General features: G+C 40.2%; 1 protein-coding gene across 1 annotated transcript in view; it reads left to right on the top strand.

The window, feature by feature from the left end:
• SUSD2 (sushi domain containing 2) overlaps positions 1 to 19,023 on the top strand; it is a 309,764-nt gene that overhangs the window by 200,400 nt on the left and 90,341 nt on the right. The window contains exons 16-20 of the mRNA XM_082266033.1: positions 1,690 to 1,857; positions 2,082 to 2,256; positions 10,452 to 10,653; positions 14,598 to 14,683; positions 15,161 to 15,429. Of these exons, the coding sequence (XP_082122159.1) occupies positions 1,690 to 1,857; positions 2,082 to 2,256; positions 10,452 to 10,653; positions 14,598 to 14,683; positions 15,161 to 15,429 (900 nt within the window). The remainder of the gene's footprint in view (positions 1 to 1,689; positions 1,858 to 2,081; positions 2,257 to 10,451; positions 10,654 to 14,597; positions 14,684 to 15,160; positions 15,430 to 19,023) is intronic.

The following is a 19,023-nucleotide window of genomic DNA, read 5'->3' as shown; positions in this document are numbered from 1 at the left end:
CCCATCGTTGGTGTCAGCACACGGTATTGTGCCCCATTGCTGGTGTGAGTGGGAAGAATTGAGGCCCATAGTTGGTATCAATTGAAGGAATAGTGCCCCGTCGTTGGTATCAGTGAAAGGAAAAATGCCTTATTGTTGGTGTCAGCAACAGAAACAATGCCCCATTGTTGGTGTCAGTGGATGGAGAAGTACCACAAGTGCTGGTTTAAGGCAAGCAAAGGGCCCATCCAGCCCCCGGGCCGCAGTTTGGAGCCCGCTGCTTTACAGGGTACCTTTACACCCTTTGAATTGCGGTCAAGAATTTATTTCCATTTATGAACAGAGTGGTTATAATCTCTATCATGTTTTCAAGCGAACTGTCAAACATGAAATTTCTGCTCACTTTGATGATATTTATTTACAATCCTTGTGGTCCCTTGCACAGAAAGTGATTAATAAACTCCACAAAGAAAAAGGGACCTGTTCTTGCCTACTCTATTCTAAACTAGAACAAAACTCTTGGAGGAGTTCCATTTAATAAAAAAAAAAACAGGATTAACTACACTTTTAAAAGTTTTTTTCCGATCTTTATTGTAGAATATATATTGTGCCTAAATATATTGATATGCTGATAATGTTTGCATGTTTTTCTTTTTCAAAATATATGCCCAGTGGGAAGCACTTTATTTACTATAGTCACAATTTCGGTCCAGTAACATTTGATACCATTTAGAAGTAGTGATGATTAGTCCAAAAAAAACATCTACACACATATACCAACACACCCACATACGCAAACAGCACATAAATTAGTTATTAAGTTAACTGTTTTGAAAAATAGAATGATAAGACAAGTAAACATATCTGCAGAGACACAATTCAGTACAGTACTGACATAGCCAGAAATATGCCCATGGAGGCATAATCAGCATACTGACACAACTAGAAACATGTCTGTGGAGAAATACTGACAGAACCTAAAACATTTCCATAGAGCTACACCCAAACTGCAAATAAAGAACCAGATATATATTTTTACAGAAGCACAATCAGTACCGTACTCACACAGCCCGAAACATGTCCACAGAGACAAAATCTGTACACTGTGCCAACATGGCTAGAAACATGTCCACAGAGCTACCCTAAATAATGTAGGGACAGAACCAGTAGCATCTTCATGGAGGCACAATTAGTGCCATAGTGGTAAAAAATATATCTGCTTGGACAAATATAATATGGTACTAACACAACCTGAAACATATTCTAAGAGAGACACAATAACTACTGTACTGTTAGAAACAGAAACAATCCATGCAGTACTGCTAAAAAAATGCATATCGGTAGGGCACAATCAGTACCATACTGACAGCCAGAAATGCATCAGCAGACCTACAGTAGGTGACCTGTTGAGAGAACCAAAAAATATCCACAGATGCCCTATTAATATATAGCCAGAAACGTGTCCTCACATAGATGGGGATCTAGCAATTCAGCCTGCAGATATATGCTGACAGCAGATGGCATTTATTCAAGTCATTCTACTGTGGACCTTGAATATAGTTTACATACTCACTTTTCTTTGCAAGCTAGAACAAAGAGTATTGTTAGAATATGAATAGAAAATTCTAGAGATGGGTTTTTAAAATATTGTGTGGGAAATGTGTGGGATTGTTTTGAGAACTTATATTTTTTTTCCTTTTGTTACTACAGTGCATCCTGGAAAAGTGTCAGAGTCAGAAAAATGCACTCTCCAGAATGAAACAAAATGGCAGTACTATGGCACACCTAATTATGATGGCACCTTGACTGTTGAATGGGATCCAAACACATTCAAGGAGAACTCAATTAACATTGAGGTCTGGGGCTATGGGGAATCAGGTAACATGAAAGCAATGCATTATGTTCTTTTAATTTAAATATTGATTGGTTTATTAATTTCTGTGTATTTTCTGTGTATTTATTAATTTCAGAGTATCTGGATTACCAGTCATTAACAGATGTGATTGTTTTCCTCTTTATTTAGAGAGCATTGAAACTAAAGTAGGAAATTAAAATTTGCTTTTGCAGTCTACATAAATTGTCTTCTTTTGTACAATGGACAGGAGAACCTTATACAGGGTCCTGGACAGCAGCCTGGAAATATCTCTATACCTTGGTACATAATTATACCAACAATGGGAGTTACACTTTTATCCCTAATCCAGCATTGCCAGATCATAGCATCTATGAGTTTGGAAGCCTAAGGATTGTGCCAAGTCAACATGCTGATGGGAAGAGGTAATTTAAAAAAAATACATTGACACTATTTGAATTGTGCTATTTGTTTTTAATTTTGAAACAGTGGGTAGGGCTCAGAACCCCTGCCAGATTGTACCTGTAGTCAATATCACCATTTAAATGATTTCCCCTCAGTTACCTAGGAGACAGAATGTGATGGGAAATCCCTCTAATGTAGAAACAGACTGCAAAAAAATTTTTTTTTTTCAGTGGATGGCATAAAAGCCCTGTCTGGCTTCTATTACTGTCAGCATCTTCATGAACTAGTGACAACCGTGGCCCATGATTTCTTGTCTTGGTGTCACAATGATTAAAATCTTCCCAGTGAGATTAAGGACACCAGTGAAACTTGACAAAACTATTTATGCTTCTCAAGTCTGTCCAAAACTAGAAGAACAATTTTTAACTGAAGTTGGGTTAATTAATCTCAGAGTTTGCACGTAATACTACAGTGCTCAAAAAAATTAAAGGAACACTTCGAAAACACATCAGATCTCAATAGGGAGAAATATCATGCTGGATTACTATACTGATATGGACTGAGTAATGTGTTAGGAACAAAAGGATGACACATCGTTTGATGGAAATTAAAATGAACAACCTACAGAGGGCTGAATTCAAAGACACCCTGAAAATCAAAGTGAAAAAATCATGCAGCAGGCTAGTTCATTTTGCTAAAATTTCATTGCAGCAACTCAAAATGGTACTCAGTAGTTTGTATGGCCCTGACGTGCTTGTATGCATGCCTGACAATGTCGGGGGATGCTCCTAATGAGACGACAGGTGGTGTCCTGGGGTATTTCCTGCCAGATCTGGACCAGGGCATCACTTAGCTCCCGAACAGCCTGAGATTCAACCTGGCGGCGTCAGATGGACCAAAACATAATGTCCCAGAGGAGAGGTGTTCTATGGGATTTAGGTCAGGCAAGCGTGGGGGCTATTCAATTGAATCAATTTCTTCATGCTCCCGTACTTTCGCCACATAAGACCGGGCATTGTCGTGCACCAGAAGGAACCCAGGACCCACTGCACCAGTGTAGGGTCTGACAATGGGTCCAAGGATTTCATCCTGATATCTAATGGCAATCAGGGCGCCATTGTCTAGCCTGTAGAGGTCTGTGCGTCCCTCCATAGATATGCCTCCCCAGACCATCACTGACCTACCACCAAACTGGTCATGCTGAATGATGTTAAAGGACAACATAACATTCTCTACGGCTTCTCCTTTAATGTCTGTTGCATGTGCTCAGGGTGAACATGTCCCATCTGTGAAAAGCACAGGGCACCAGTGGTGTACCTGCCAATTCTGGTGTTCAATAGCAAATGCCAATCAAGCCCAATGGTGCCGGGCAGTGAGCACAGGGCCCACTAGAGGACATTGGGCCCTCACGCCACCCTCATGAAGTCAGTTTCTGATTGTTTGATCAGAGACATTCACATCAGTGGCCTGCTGGAGGTCATTTTGTAGGGCTCTGGCAGTGCTCATCCTGTTCCTCCTTGCACAAAGGAGCAGATACCGGTCCTGCTAATGGGTTAAGGACCATCTACGGCCCTGTCCATCTCTTCTAGAGTAACTGGCTGTCTCCTGGAATCTCCTCCATGCTCTTGAGACAGTGGTGGGAGACACAGCAAACCTGGCAATGGCATGTACTGATGTGCCATGCTGGAGGAGTTGGACTGCCTGTGCAACCTCTATATAGTCCGAAGACGTCGCACTTTTACGGCGAAACGCGTCAAGTTGAGCCGCACGCAGCCTCCCTTTCACTGTGGTACGTGGAACGCAAGCCGAAGTACACCCGGAAGCCCCGTGCAGAGAGCGGGCGAACCGTTACCGGCGTCCCGCACGGCTTCCCAGCACCCAGGCTCCGCAATTTTTCCACGATACACTGTACCACCAACATTGTACATATATTTATACTTTTAAGCACTTTTTTTGGAATTTTATGGAAACCTTTTTTATAAAATAAAAAGCAACATTTTTAATACTACACCATGAGGAGTGCGATTCTTTGGTAATACCCAACAGGATCCAGAACCACCCGGGCACGGACGGCTGGGACCCCGCTGGACACTCACCACAAAGCACTTTTGACCCACCTGCCGTATGGTATCGAGGGTCAACAACATCTGGTGAGTTTGAATTGCCCCCCTCACACACTGGAGCACAGAGGGTGTCATCACTTATGCACTTTTGATTGTCTTGAACTCCACCATCACATTCAAGATTGAATATTATTTGAATCACTATTTGAACGAACACCATTTTCTTGGAAATATATGGACATTTTCCTTTGGCACTGAGCACCTTTTATTCATTTTAAAAGCTTTTTAGATGGTTTTTATCTATTTATGAAATACTGTGTCAATACGTATTCTCATTTATAGATCAGTATATAGCAATATATGCATATGACTATCCATCTTTTCTAATATGAAATTTTTTTATTATGAAATGTCAGTTAATTTATTTTAAGAATAATAACCAGCACAACTTTAGCACTTTAAACACGCACTAATTGCACATATATATGCAGGCAAGATAAGTGGTTTACAAAAAGCAGCACATAGATGGCTATAATCCACCACACCACAGCATAGGCTGCGCACAAACAATTATCAGGGCTATTGGCAACAAGATCCCTCACTTTCCATTCCTGCTACTAGGTATTCGCTGTTGATGTAATAATATTCTTATTACAAACTATTCCCATAGTCCAGGTATCGCCTCATGCTACCAGTAGTGACATTGACCCTAGCCAAATGCAAAACTAGTGACAAACAGTCAGAAAAGATGAGTAGGGAAAAAAACATGTCAGCGGTCTCAACTTGTAAAACCATTCCTGTTTTGGAGGTCATCTCTGTGTTGCTCATCTAGTGTAAATGTTGTTAATTTCATTAACACCAAAGCAGCTGAAACTGATTAACAACCCCTTCTGATACTTAACTGACCAGATCAATATCCCAGGTGTTTAATTGCCTTGATGCTATACTCTGAATAAAAAGTGTTTCTTTATTATTATTTTTTTGATCTGTATGTATAAAACACATAGCTTTAATGACAAAATTAACCACTTGGTCTGAGAATTTATTTATATATGTATTTATGCAGCACCTTGAATAAAAAGTTAGTTGACATATTATTTATAACAAGTATTACTTGTTACAATAATGTATGCTTTACTATTGCTTAAACTAACACACCCAATCCATTTTGCATTTAAAATTATAACAAAAAAGATTATCTTAAAAGAGAAAACTTGCGTTCTAGGGCAGGCTATGATAATCCAATTTTTATTTGAGTCTCCTAGTGTCTTTCATAGGCTAAGAGCTACTATAAATAATTTGGAGATAGCTGTTACAGTAGCCCTCTTCCTCCAGAAATATGTGCATCAATTTATTGAAAACAACTTCTTGTATAGTCCTCAGCACAAAAAACAGGACTTTTCAATTGAATATGGGTCAGCGTTCAGTGACTCAGGGGCTGGATGACTCATCAGGCAGCTCTCTGGCACTTCCTCTGGTATGAAATTTGGTAGAAACTTCCAGAGCTGGAGGGTGGGAGTAAGGAGGGGCTGTCATGCATATTTATGAGGTTCACCAATCCTCAGCAAAAGGGGGCTGGAAGGGGACAGGCCACCTCATAAATAGACATGAATCGTGGCAGCAGAGGCAGTAGGGTGGAAGATGGAGTGCTGAGGAGGCTGTCAGTGGCCCATGAGGGTGCCTCCTAGTCTGGGGTTCGGTAACTTTGGGCCTGGGGCTCAGGTGCTGGAAGGATCTGCCAAAACACATGGGGGAAATCCTTCCTGGAGGCATGGGAGCAAGGAGAGGACAGCAGGAGCAGGTCAGCACATCAGGGAGATCTCCTGAGGGTTGGTGAGTGTCCGTCTGAAGGACTTTGGGGAGAAGTTAGCCTGGAGGGCTAGTGAGCTGGTTGTTAAGAAACAGGGCCAGGAAGCCAGTAAAAAAAAGTGTTGGTAAAAAAATAAACAGAAAAAAACGGCATGGGGTCCGCCCCCCAGTCCATTTGGGTCTGGCGTGGATTTTAATGGAAACCCCACACCAAAATAAAAAAAAAATTAAAAATGTGTGGGGTCCCCCAAAATCCATACCATTTTCCCCTTATTCGAGCATGCAGCCTGGCAGGTCAGGAAAGGGGAGGGGACAAGTGAGCAACCCCCCTCCTCAACCATATCAGGCCACACGCCCTCAACATGGGAGGGTGGGTGCTGGGCAGGGGGGGATCTGCCCCCCCACCTTAAAGCACCTCTTCCCAACAACCCTGGGCTGTGGTTGTCGGGGTCTGCAGGCACGGGTCTTATCAGAATCTGGAAGCTAACAAGGAGCCCCAAGATCCTGCCTTCCCCCCATGTGAATGGGTATCTGGCATATCGTACCCCTACTCATTCACCAAAAAAGTGTAAAAAAGTAATATCCACAAGAAACCGTTTTGGACAAGTCCTTTATTAAAAAATAGAAAAATTATGTCTCTCGATGTAAATCCATTGTCAATCACCATGCCCACCGGACCCGAAAAAAAAATAAGTTAAAAGCTCTTGGAGGCCTCCCACCTCATATGATGTCAGAAGGGGACGGTGATACCAGGTGATGTAGCTGGGTAAGCATGTTCTCAGTCAAGCCCATGTTGCCTGAGCAACTTCACATTTCGCTAAGCTCCCGTATGCTACTACTCGTGTATCCTGTGTCTGACAAACTGTGTACCATTCACGGCTTTGTCTACCGTCTGTGCTTGTCTGCTGCCCTTCCTGACCTCGGCTTGTCTCCTGAATTTCATGTTGTCTCCTGCTGTTTGGTCTCCACAGCCTCAGCTGGGCATACCTAAGGCCGTGACCTCAATCCAGCTTGTTGCAAGTCCATCCCCACCATCGAAGCCCTGGTGAGGAAGCAGGCTGGGGTTTAGACTCCATGCCCTGGGGAACCCCAAGTTGGTGATCCAGAAGGGCTCACTACAACAGATGCTTGATACCCTAGTTCATTTTCTCAAGTTAAGTTGCTTCAAACACAAAATGCATTAAAGAACACGTAAACATGAAAAACTGCTGCGCAAATACCGTGTGACATAAAAAATTGCAATATCCACAAATGTGTTCTCTAGGGCCCCTGCTTAAAAAATAATAATAATAATAATGTTTTGGGGTTCTAAGTAATTTTCTAGCAAAAAATACTGATTGTTACATGTAAACAAAAAGTGCCATAAAAGGGCTTTAGCTGAAGTGGATAAATCTACTTGCTGAATAAGTTTTTTTTTTTTTTTTCATTTAATTATAGCCAATAATAATAATAATAATAAAAGTTGTTGTTGTTGAGCAATTTAATATTGCTCTGATGGGCTCTCGTGATGCTTGCCAGTCACACATGTTTGGTTGCCTTCCTGCCTGAGTTTCAAGTGCTTTTGTTTTCCCTATGACATTGGCTACTCCACAATTACATCTATTGGGCCATTTGATTAATATCCAACTGTTAATCCCTGATTTGACTTGAACACAGAAAATCATTAGTACATATTTTTCATCATACATATTTGGCCCATTTCTCGGTGGCTCCAGTGGCTATAGCGCTTTGGGTTTTTTGGTAGCCCTGTAAGTTGGCACTCATTTGACAGTAGCATCTTTTTGCATGTTCATTTTTATGCTTGGTTACTGTCTGTACCTCTTGGACATTCCATGATAGATTCCATGATAGAAAAATATTTTTGAACCTACCTGAAGAAGAGATTTTGTCTCAAAACATGTTGGGTGTCATCACATGCCCTGCTGGCAATAGGTTCCATTATATTGTTCAGAATGTATTGGTGTGTTATCAGTTACCACTTTACATGTATAATTTATTGTATGATATTTTATGGTATTTTGCGAATAAACTATAGCTTTTTATCTTCACTATATGGCTTCTTGGATATTTTTCTGCATAAAAAGTCTCCGCACTTAGAGGGTTGTTTCTTTATTGACATTACGGGCTCTTTTGGTAATGTCTGTAAGGTCTTTGTTTGCATGTTTTTTCTGCTTGTAATTTTTTATTGCATGTGTTGTGTCTTATGTATGTAACGCTCCTGCGTTTTTGTAGTAGGCTGGATTTGCAGCTGCAGAATCTCCACTCAGTAGTCATGTAGAGATGTGTTGAATAACCAGATCCAACTCTCCAGACTCATCACTGTGGGCTTGTCAGCTTCAGCATACAGATATACACACTCAATAAGATGTTCCTGGAGTGATAGGATGTATATAACAGTATGAAGATGATGTGCTGAAGGGACAGGTGTGAACAGTGACAGAGATGGCAAGCACTTGATAGAAATGTTCAGGAGAGTATTAGATGGTATTAGGTAGAATGCAGATAGGTTAGTAATCGAGTATGGTAACAGGTGGTAAGGACAGCAGATGACAAATACAGGATAGACTAACCCAGTGCAAGGATAGATGGTAGTAGACTCAAGAGCTAGCAATCTATGTAACAGTGCAGATGATAGAATTAGTATGCATAGATAGTAACAGTCCTTATGTGCAGAGGTAGATAGTGTAAGTAAGGTTATGGAGGATTCCCCTGTGGGGTACTTATCACTAGTAAAGTTAGTAGTAGCAGTGTCCAGTAGTAAGGGAGTGATCCAGTAGCGAGATACAGGGATCGGTAGCAAGGTTCCGGTCTGTTTCCAAGTAAAAGGGAATAGCTGGAGGTTCCGGTAGCAAGGTAAGCTTGTAAGCATGTGGACACACGGCAGGTTGAACGAACGATGTGAGAGAGAATGCCGGCGGTTGAAATAGCCGCTCTGCGGCGCTCGGCGATGACGTCATCCGTCTTAAAGGTGTATGCGTACCACCTAATTAGAAAGGTGGGACGCATATTTGAAAGAAAAGTGGAAAATAAGGGTACCAGAGGTACCAGAATCTTACAATGTATTTGTGTATAAGCAAAATATTTTTTACAATAAAAATTAGGCTCAAAAATAAACTAAATGGCCTCATCAAAATAGCCTAGGCTTGTGCATCCTAAAAGCTCTCCAACTGAGACAAAGCCCTGCAAATGGTTGCCAGGAAATCCATAGCTGAATGTCCTTAGGTTGGGAGAGGTGACCCAAAGACTGACACTGCAGGTGTTCAAAATGTCTCTCCTGCAGCCCCTTGCATCACTGTAGGGGAAAAAAAAGGTGCATCCTGCAGGCCCTCCATAGTGAACTGAACCCTTCCTGGTGATGTGCTGTCCCAGCAATGCCCATTAGTTTTTGTTAGTACAGGGTTTGTCCCCACCTCTCTTTCCAAATAGGGAAACTTACTGTCCCAGGTACAGCAGTCCTGGTCTGAGCAACTGTAAACCATCCAGTAAGTAGGGAAGTTAATGTAATAAATCTAAATAATCTCTGAACACTAGCAGATATTAAAAGAGCTGAGGTAGTATGCTATGTTCTCTGTGAAGTCAGGAAACAAAGCAGTTAGCAGGAAACCCAGTGTGCTGACTTCACACACAGGAGAAGGAGCCATGCAGATTTCAAAATGAGTACTGCAGGACCACCCCTTCCTCCATCCAGTTTTTCCTGTTCCTCTCGGGGTAGAAGCCCTTAATAGGGGTGCTACTTCTTCAGAAGCAAAACACACAGAACCAGGGTTTCAATCCTCTGTGGCCAGTGAGGCAGGCATCCCAAAAGCACAGAAATCTCCACATTAGAATCCAGCAGAGACCTCACTTTAGAGAACCACTAATTTGCAATACCTGCCATACATCTGTGTCTTAATGGGATAGGTAAACCCAACACCAAAGGGAACCCTGAGGCCTCCAATATATTAACCCCTACAGCTGTGGAGAGGGTTTAAGCCACCAGCAGGGGCCACCCTATGGGCTGTGTTTTGTTTTTCTTTAGTTTACCTAGTGTCCAACTTCTGCAGGTTGCCGATATATCCAGTTAGTAATGAGCTAAAGCAAAGCTATGTTCTACAACAAATTAAAAAAAATTGAACAGATGGCTTACATTTGCATTTAACATAACTGTTGATCTTGATGACTTATTGAATGCATTTAGCATTACTGTTTGGGATGCCTGCAGTCAGGGTTGACAAATGTATGGCTAACATTACTTGTACTTTTTTGCTTTGCCTTACAAGAACTCGTCAAAACAATGAAAGTATAGTAAATGCCCAATTCAATTGGTTTATATAATGTAAACCAGACTTTGTTTGTTGTCACAGGGATGTCCATTCATTATGGAGTGTGGATCATGCCATGGCATGGCACCTGGGTGAAGACTTTCGGAAGGACTCTGCCAGCTGGGCATATAACAAGTGTTTAGATTGGCATCACAGTGACAAGAATCTTCCTGATTTTCTCTCTGAAATCATTGATTGTCCCTGCACTTTGGAACAAGCCAGAGCTGATACTGGGAGATTTCATGTACGTTTTTTTTACAATACAAACAAACTATTCCTGTGGTCATATTAAAATACTTGGTGAATTATATAGTGATAAATTTAATCTTACAGTATATTGCTAATAATTTTGTTCTTGTAAGTATATTGTACACCATTGCACATTTTTCATTCTTCCTTTGGCAGAATTGCCAAGTATGGGTAATAAAGAAACCTCAACTCGTCCTATAAAGTTCAGTAGGAAACACATTTGTTTTAACAGGGTTAATGGTGTACTCACATGTTTGATAAAATGTTTTCATGGATAAATATGTTTAAGTGGGAATGAAAGATGTCTTACCAAGAGCAGCATCACCACAGCCTGCATTGATTTTTTTTGTAGGCCCTGTGTGTTACTGCAGCTCATGCAGTGTAACAATTATGTTCCTTTTTCTCTATAGTAAAGGGGACAATTATTGCCTTTTCAAGCAGAGATTTCCAACAAGACACAAATCTCTTTGTGCAATAATGAGCACCACCAGAGGTACAAAATGCTCTCTTTTATTCAATAGAGAGGGCTGATCTTCACTCCATCATTGTAAAGGTTAGGTCAGTTCAACTTTCAAGTTTAAATGCATGCTTGCATGTTACCCAGTTGCATGTACATGGGCAGCAGTAGGAAGATACAATTGCCACATGGTCAGTCCGGTAGGAAACATGCATGACTATACTAACCATTTATACATGTTTATGGCCATTGAAGACCTCCAGTGGCTGTCCTTTCTTCTGAGGAACAATAGGAGGCAAAAACTATGATGAATGATCAATTCTTCTAGGAATGGGAACAGGCATGTGTAGGCGGTCGTTGGTTCTTTAGGATGATCATTGGGCTCTGGGCAATATGATGTGGATCTGCATCGCTGGATGATCTGATTGATGATGGATGTACAGTGCCTTCAGTATTCATACCCCTTGACATTTTGCACATTTTGTCATGTTACAATTAAAAACGTAAATGTATTCTATTGGGATTTTATGTGATAGACCAACACAAAGTGACACGTAATTGTGAAGTGGAAGGAAAATCATAAATGCTTTTCAAAATGTTTTACAAATACATTTCTGAAAACTGTGGCGTTCATTTGGATTCAGCCCCCTTTACTCTGATACCCCTAACTAAAATCTAGTGGAACCAATTACCTTTACAGGTCACCTAATTAGTAAATATAGTCCACCTGTGTGTAATTTAATCACAGTATGAATACAGCTGTTCTGTGAACCCTCAGAGGTTTGTTAGAGAACCTTAGTGAGCAAACAGCATCATGAAGGCCAATGAACACACCAGACAAGTCAGGGATAAAGTTGTGAAGAAGTTTAAAGCAGGGTTGGGTTATAAAATAATATACCAAGCTTTGAACATCTCATGAAGCACTGTTCAATCCATCATCCAAAAATGGACCATCATCCAAAAACCCACCAAGACATCGCCATCCACCTAAACTGACAGACTGGCCAAGGAGAGCATTAATCAGAGAAACAGCCAAGAGGCCCATGGTAACTCTGGATGAGCTGCAGAGATCCACAGCTCAGGTAGGAGAATCTGTCCTCAGGACAACTTCTAGTTGAGCACTCCACAAATCTGTCCTTTATGGAAGAGTGGCAAGAAGAAAGCCATTGTTGAAAGAAAGTCATAAGAAGTCTCCTTTGCAGTTTGTGAGAAGCCATGTGGAGGACACAGCAAACATGTGGAAGAAGGTGCTCTGGTCAGATAAGACCAACATTGAACTTTTTGGCCTAAAAGCAAAACACTGTGTGGTGGAAAACTAACACTGCATATCACCCTGAACACACCATCCCCACCGTGAAAGATGGTGGTGGCAGCATCATGTTATGGGGATGCTTTTCTTCAGCAGGGACAGGGAAGCTGCCCAGGGTTGATGGGAAGATGGTGGAGCCAAATACAGGGCAATCTTTGAAGAAAACCTGTTACAGTCAGCAAAAGACTTGAGAGTGGGGCAGAGGTTGACCTTCCAGTAGGACAACGACCTGAACTACAATGGAATGGTTTAGATCAAAGCATATTCATGTGTTAGAATGGCCCAGTCAAAGTGCAAACCTAATTCCAATTGAGAATCTGTGTCAAGATTTGAGTATTGCTGTTCCCAGACGCTCTCCATCCAATCTGACAGAGCTTGAACTATTTTGCAGAGAAAAATGGAAAAAAAGTTCACTCTCTAGATGTGCAAATCTGATAGAGACATACCCAAAAAGACTTGTAGCTGTAATTGCAGTGAAAGGAGGTTCTACAAAGTATTGACTCAGGGAGACTGAATACAAATACATGACACACTTTTCACATATTTATGTGTAAGAAAATTTGAAAACCATTTATCATTTTCTTTTCACTTCACAATTTTGTGTTGGTCTATCACATAAAATCCCAATAAAATACATTTACATTTTTGGTTGTAACATGACAAAATGTGGAAAATGTCAAGGGGTGTGAATACTTTTTCAAGACACTGTAAATTGTAGGACTTTCTGAGCTTTCTTTTATAGGACTTCTCAAAAACTATGCTTGTTTTGTTTACACTTTCATACAATTTTGTTCTGTGAATGAGAAGAGTGTAAATATTTTTTTTTCAGATTCCAATAAGTGCCGGTTCACACTAGGACGACCTGTGAGGCGACCTGGTCGTCTCACAGGTCGCCGCAGGTCGCCTCCCATAGGGAAGCTGCGGACCCGTTCTAATAGGAGCGACACAAGTCGCTCCGGCCTAGACAAAGGGTCCGGAGCTTCTTTGGGGCGACCCGGAGGCGACCGCCATAGACTTCAATGTTATGAAGTCCGTGGCGGCCGCTCCGAGGTCGCGGCGCGCTGCTCGCACCGCGACCTCGGAGGTCATGGTGCGAAGTAGCGTCGCTGCAATGTGAACCGGCGCAAAGCATCCTGCCAACAGACCCCCACAACCACTGGACAAGGGCTGTGGGAAAGGGGACATAGGTCTTTGTCAGGGGAGTGCTCGCTGGCAAAGTAGCCTATATGTCGAGGGCATGAGGCCTGGTATAGTAGTAGTGGAAGAGAAGAACGCGTGTTCCTCCCCCTCTTTTCATGGCCTGCTAGGCTGCATGAACGGATAATAGTCTTGTGAATAGTTTTTGGGGGAACACACCTTTTTTTTTTTCTTGCATGGAGTCCTCCTTAAAATTGATGCCGGAACTGAAGAGCCTGGCATAAATTTTGATGGGAATCCCCCACTTTTGTTTTTCTAACTATCCGTAGCTCCTTTGTTTACATGGCTGGAGAATCCTAGCAATTAAATGAATGGGGTCGGGTGACATCACTGGGTACTAAGGACATGACAGGTGCATGCTCCAGCTGCTTCTTTTACAACCAGTAACAGCGGAAGAAGGAAGCTGCCATATATAGTAGCAGATGAAAACACCATGGCTATACATGTCTAGCCCCTTGCATTTCAGACAGATGCCTGAACAAAGGTCAGTGTGAACCTAGGGTAATATACAGTGTATATATATATATATATATATATATATATATATGGCCTAAGCACTACTCATGTAACATCTGTTGTAGGAAAAGACCAGAGTTTGGAATGGGTATTAATTTCTATTAAATAAGGACACACAATGAGATAGACTTTTGTTCATGTGTATCTAACCCAGACAGTTATCACCTTTATGCAAATACATTTTTAAAGTAAGTTTGGATTGTTGTTAAATCCAGGGACAAAACTTGAATTCTTTAAATCTGGAAAACGAAAGACAGTTTTAACTATAAATATAAAATGTATAATTAAAATTGCTAAAATTGTGCAGCCCAAATATTCGGCCTCTGTCATCTTTCTAAAAATCTATGCCTGATAACAGTGCAACAAAACACACATCTGTTTACAATATGTGTAATGCTATACCAATAATACAGTCAAACTTGCTATACTTAATAACCAGAATTATGCTTCTATGTTGCAGCCTGATTACGGATGTAACATAGAGACGGGAAGCACATGTACTTACCATCCTGGAGCTGTGCACTGTGTCAGAGGCATCTATGGCAGGTAACTTTTTTTTCCAGTATTCTATTTGTTGGAATTAACTCATAATCTGTAATGATTCTGAGTTTATGCATCTTATGCAAAAGATGCATCTTATGCATCTTTTCACACAACCAGTGTAGCATAGGTGTCGCTGTATGTTTTCCTATAAAGGGATATGCAAGGCAGATCGCTTGACCTAATATAAAAGACCACAAAGAATAGGGAAGGCTCAATCAAAAAAGTTGCAGATCCTCTGTCTCAACCCATTTGTAAAGTTGCTCAACCCCAAACATAGTCATTCTGATATCAGTCAATTGTTCTGCCTTGTCTGCTACAAAACTTTATCTAAAATATTGTCATGAGATTATGCCCTTAGTCATATTTGAAATATACAAGCTATATAAAAATAATAGTTTTGAGATACATAGATATGCATGACAAAAATAAAACTAGATCAAAGAAAAATACTGCTAACAATAAAATGTTATTTTTTTTCAGTCCTACCTTTGCAGCAGGTCAACAGTGCTGTTATGATAAAGATGGTCTCCAAGTCCTCACCACTGATTCTATAGGGGGTAGCACCCCTGACCGAGGTCATGACTGGGGCTCCCCACCATACAAGAAGCCCCCCAGAGTACCAGGCTTTTCTCATTGGATCTATGATGTCATCTCTTTCTATTACTGTTGCCTCTGGTCGAATAATTGTGACTACTACATGAAACTTAGACCTTCCAGTGACTGTCGCAAGTACAAACCACCAAAAGTTGGTAAGTACTTATTTATTACACGTTAGAAATATAGCTTTGTAGGGTGAGTTTGGTACCAGGTTTGTGAAGGCACAAACTAACGAAGTATTACAATATCAGCATAAACTATAGGTAAAGTTAAAGCTGAACTCCAAGTATACATAAAACACCAGGTATGTAGTTGTTAAAAATAATTTAATGTATTTTTAATAAAAGTCTATGCATTGATCTTGGTTTCAGCCCTGTACCGGGAGAGAAGAGAGTAGCTCTGGGCCAATCACAGAGCAGCAATTCAGGAAGTGAATGTAGGAAGGGTACAGGAATGAGCTCATTAGTCAGCTGTCATTGTTCAGCCACAGGATGGAGGCAGAAAGGTGATCTAGTGGTATTGCTCTAAAGTTGAGTAAAGTCAGGCCATCAACCCTTTTTCTGGTAAAACAGCTGTCCTAAACTTTTGGTATACCCAAACATGGACCTTTACAACATTTATAGACCTCAAGGTCCTTCTGTGAACTACTTGGCTGAAATACATTCTTTTTACAGTGTGTGATAAGCAAGGCCAGAGCAGGGTTGGGAACCAAGATGTCAATTTACAATTTCCCCACAAACTGGTTTCAGTTGGTAACAGGTGATTAAACTCATCACTTTCCACTGGTCATTCAACTGTAAAGGTTTCTTTTCCAATGAACGTAGACTACATTTTGCACAGATTGCATATTTCTACCGTTATATATACACACCAAATAATCACCCCACCGGGTCCGTCCAAGGGAGGAGGAAACTATAGGTGGATATATGAAGTGCAGCTACTAGTGTGGTAACCACCGTACTCCCAGAATATTAAGTATCAAGCTATAAAGAGGTGCTACTCTATTTAGCATAAAAAGCGTTGCTCTTGTGGTGATTGAGAGGCTGGACACCTAAAATAAATGAGTGAATATATATACATCTCGGATGCTATATACAAACATTGAGGGATTGATATCTATTGTTCTATGTGTCGCCAATCTGCCACCTCCTGAGTCATTAAAAAGGAAATAACGGTCTTTCATGGTCTCTCTGGCCCTGAGGAAGCCTTGAGCAAAACGCGTCGGCTTATTGGGGACCTACATTGACCGCATTCCACCTGAGACCTATTTTCCATCCTACACAGGCTTTTGGTTCTTTTCCCTTATGGGATGTATTTCTATTTGAATGAATCTTATCAATTGATTTTATAGGAACTTTTCTATGTGTCTTGTCCTTGTGAACATGCGCGTGATCGCCCATGCTTTTTACTGTGAAACTCAATAAAATGTAAATTGTTTTTATATAAGTTGGTTTTGGTGTGATCCTTCTACTCCCACTGGCCCGCAAAGCCCCACTTTTTTCTATCCTTTTGGTTTGCATACCTATTAGGGGTAAGGGCCTACTCGCACGGTACCTTCACAAATTTCATCAATCTCATGAGTTTAACTTTTCAAAGGTCTGTACAAAACAGAAGCAAATAGTTCAACAATCTTGCAATTATACAAAATTTTGTAGTAAGAAATTGATTGAACTGCCTGCATTATGGTGATACTCGGAGGTTCATATTAATGCATGCATGAATTAACTCAAACATTAAAAAAAGTAAAACATATTTCTTGAGAAAAATTGTGAAATAAAAAATCACCCACATGGTTCAGTGTTAGCAATAACAGTTATGCTTTATAAAGAAAAAAACAGATCTGCACCACTAGAGTTTGACCAGATTGAGCTGTAACAATAGTCTTTATTTTCCAAAAATGTCTAGTATAGAAATTGTTGAGTTGAAAGCTAACAAAAGATTTGAGAGATGCTAGATAAATTAGTTTTCAGGCGATAATAACAAAATCTCATAAATGAATAAAAAACAGCTTGACCCATTTAAAAATAAAAATAAGGTTGACCCAGTTTAATGAAGCTATTATTCCTGCTGCGCAGAGACATGATGCTGCCCTAGGCACTCATGAATGATGATTCTCTTGTACAGGCTCCGCCCATTTTATCATGTAATTACTATTCTTAAAAATATTAAATAAGAATGGAATATTTGAAGCAGTGGGCTGTCTGCTTTATATGCAAAGCAAAGTGATAATTATACTGCTAACATCCCAAATAAACAGATTTCAAAAATGCAAAACGTTAACCCCCTTTGGACTTTATAGGCAGACCAAAGCATAATTCATTTAAAAGGTAAATGACAATTTTATTTTAGAAACAAAGCATAAAAAAATCCTGGGTCCTGATAAAATGACATCATAATTTTTCCAATGTGATAACATACATATAGCACAATACCATACAAAAATATGAATACCCTATTGTATGGAGATACACCCAAAAACTGCCAACAATCGTTTAGCTTGGTCACCTTGGATTGAATCCTCAGATAAATCACAACATGTTTCGGGAAGATGATTTGCTTCTTCAGGGGAAAGGATGGGTATAAATAATTCTAAATTATAATATTTTACATTTAGTGAGAGCCAGACAATATTACTATAAATCTATAAATGCAAATGATTAGAAATACAAACAAAATTGGCTGTTTCACATTTGAACTTACATTATACCATGCCAGACCTTCAGAGCTCTGTACGTTAGCCGAGAGCTCCCAGCCACTCATACAGCCAGAGCCCGCAAACCCGGAAGGAAGAGCAAGGGAAGATGGAAGCTCTCAGCGGTGACTAGTGGTGTACTAAAAAGCAGGACAACTGAAAAATAAGGAGGGGCAGAATGAATTAGGCAAAGAAAAAAAAAAGGGTCAGGCCCTTCAAATGAGAACCGGTTAGGAGCTATTCTTTGAAGATTGCAAATTTAGTTAGGGTTCCTATGAGCCTACTACCAATTATATATGGAGGATTGTCGCTTGGAGCACACTTTCATTGAAGAAGTATGAATTTGCACTACTGGGATTTATGTTTTTCTTCAGTTTAGACTATTTATACTTTGGGACTTTATTTGAATATATTTTCAGAAATTTATTTGTCTGTAATATATTGTTGGTTTAGGTAAAATAAGGGTTGTTTTTGGATAAATTATTGTTGTCACTTCTTTACCAGCACATTTACACATTTTTTTATGGAGATTTTTATTGCAATGCTTTATAGGACATTTGTGTAGATCCTTATGTCATTTTTAGTGCAGCACATTCATACACATTCCTACACTTTCAGGTTATTCGGGGTGTCTGCAGCTTTCGTTAGGAAATTGATAAGGGCTCTTGCGCACATTTTTTCTTTATCACAATCATAGATGTAGCTCAGCCAGTAAACAGTGCAAGTTTTTTTTTTTATTCTCTAAACCTGTTAGAGTAGGAGACATATCAAGTGAGATGTGTGCTCAGAACTGCTCACAGCCTGTGACTGTTTTTGTTTATGCAATACCTCCATCTAGTGGTAAAATTAGGTACACTTATTTGTAAAACAAGCTCTTTAGTATGATTACATTAAAATATATGAAAAATATGCTGCAAGCCAATGTCCCAAATTAGTACATGTAAAATATAAACTTCAAATGTACTGTAATAATGTTGCATTATATATACAGACCTTTTTAGCACATCACAAAATATTTTCCCAGGAATTTATAGAAATTGGTCTGGACACTTGG

This window comes from Pelophylax lessonae, assembly GCF_965119305.1.
Source record: "Pelophylax lessonae genome assembly, chromosome: 1".
Classification (NCBI taxonomy): domain Eukaryota; kingdom Metazoa; phylum Chordata; class Amphibia; order Anura; family Ranidae; genus Pelophylax; species Pelophylax lessonae.
This window is presented reverse-complemented; position numbering and strand designations above follow the sequence as displayed.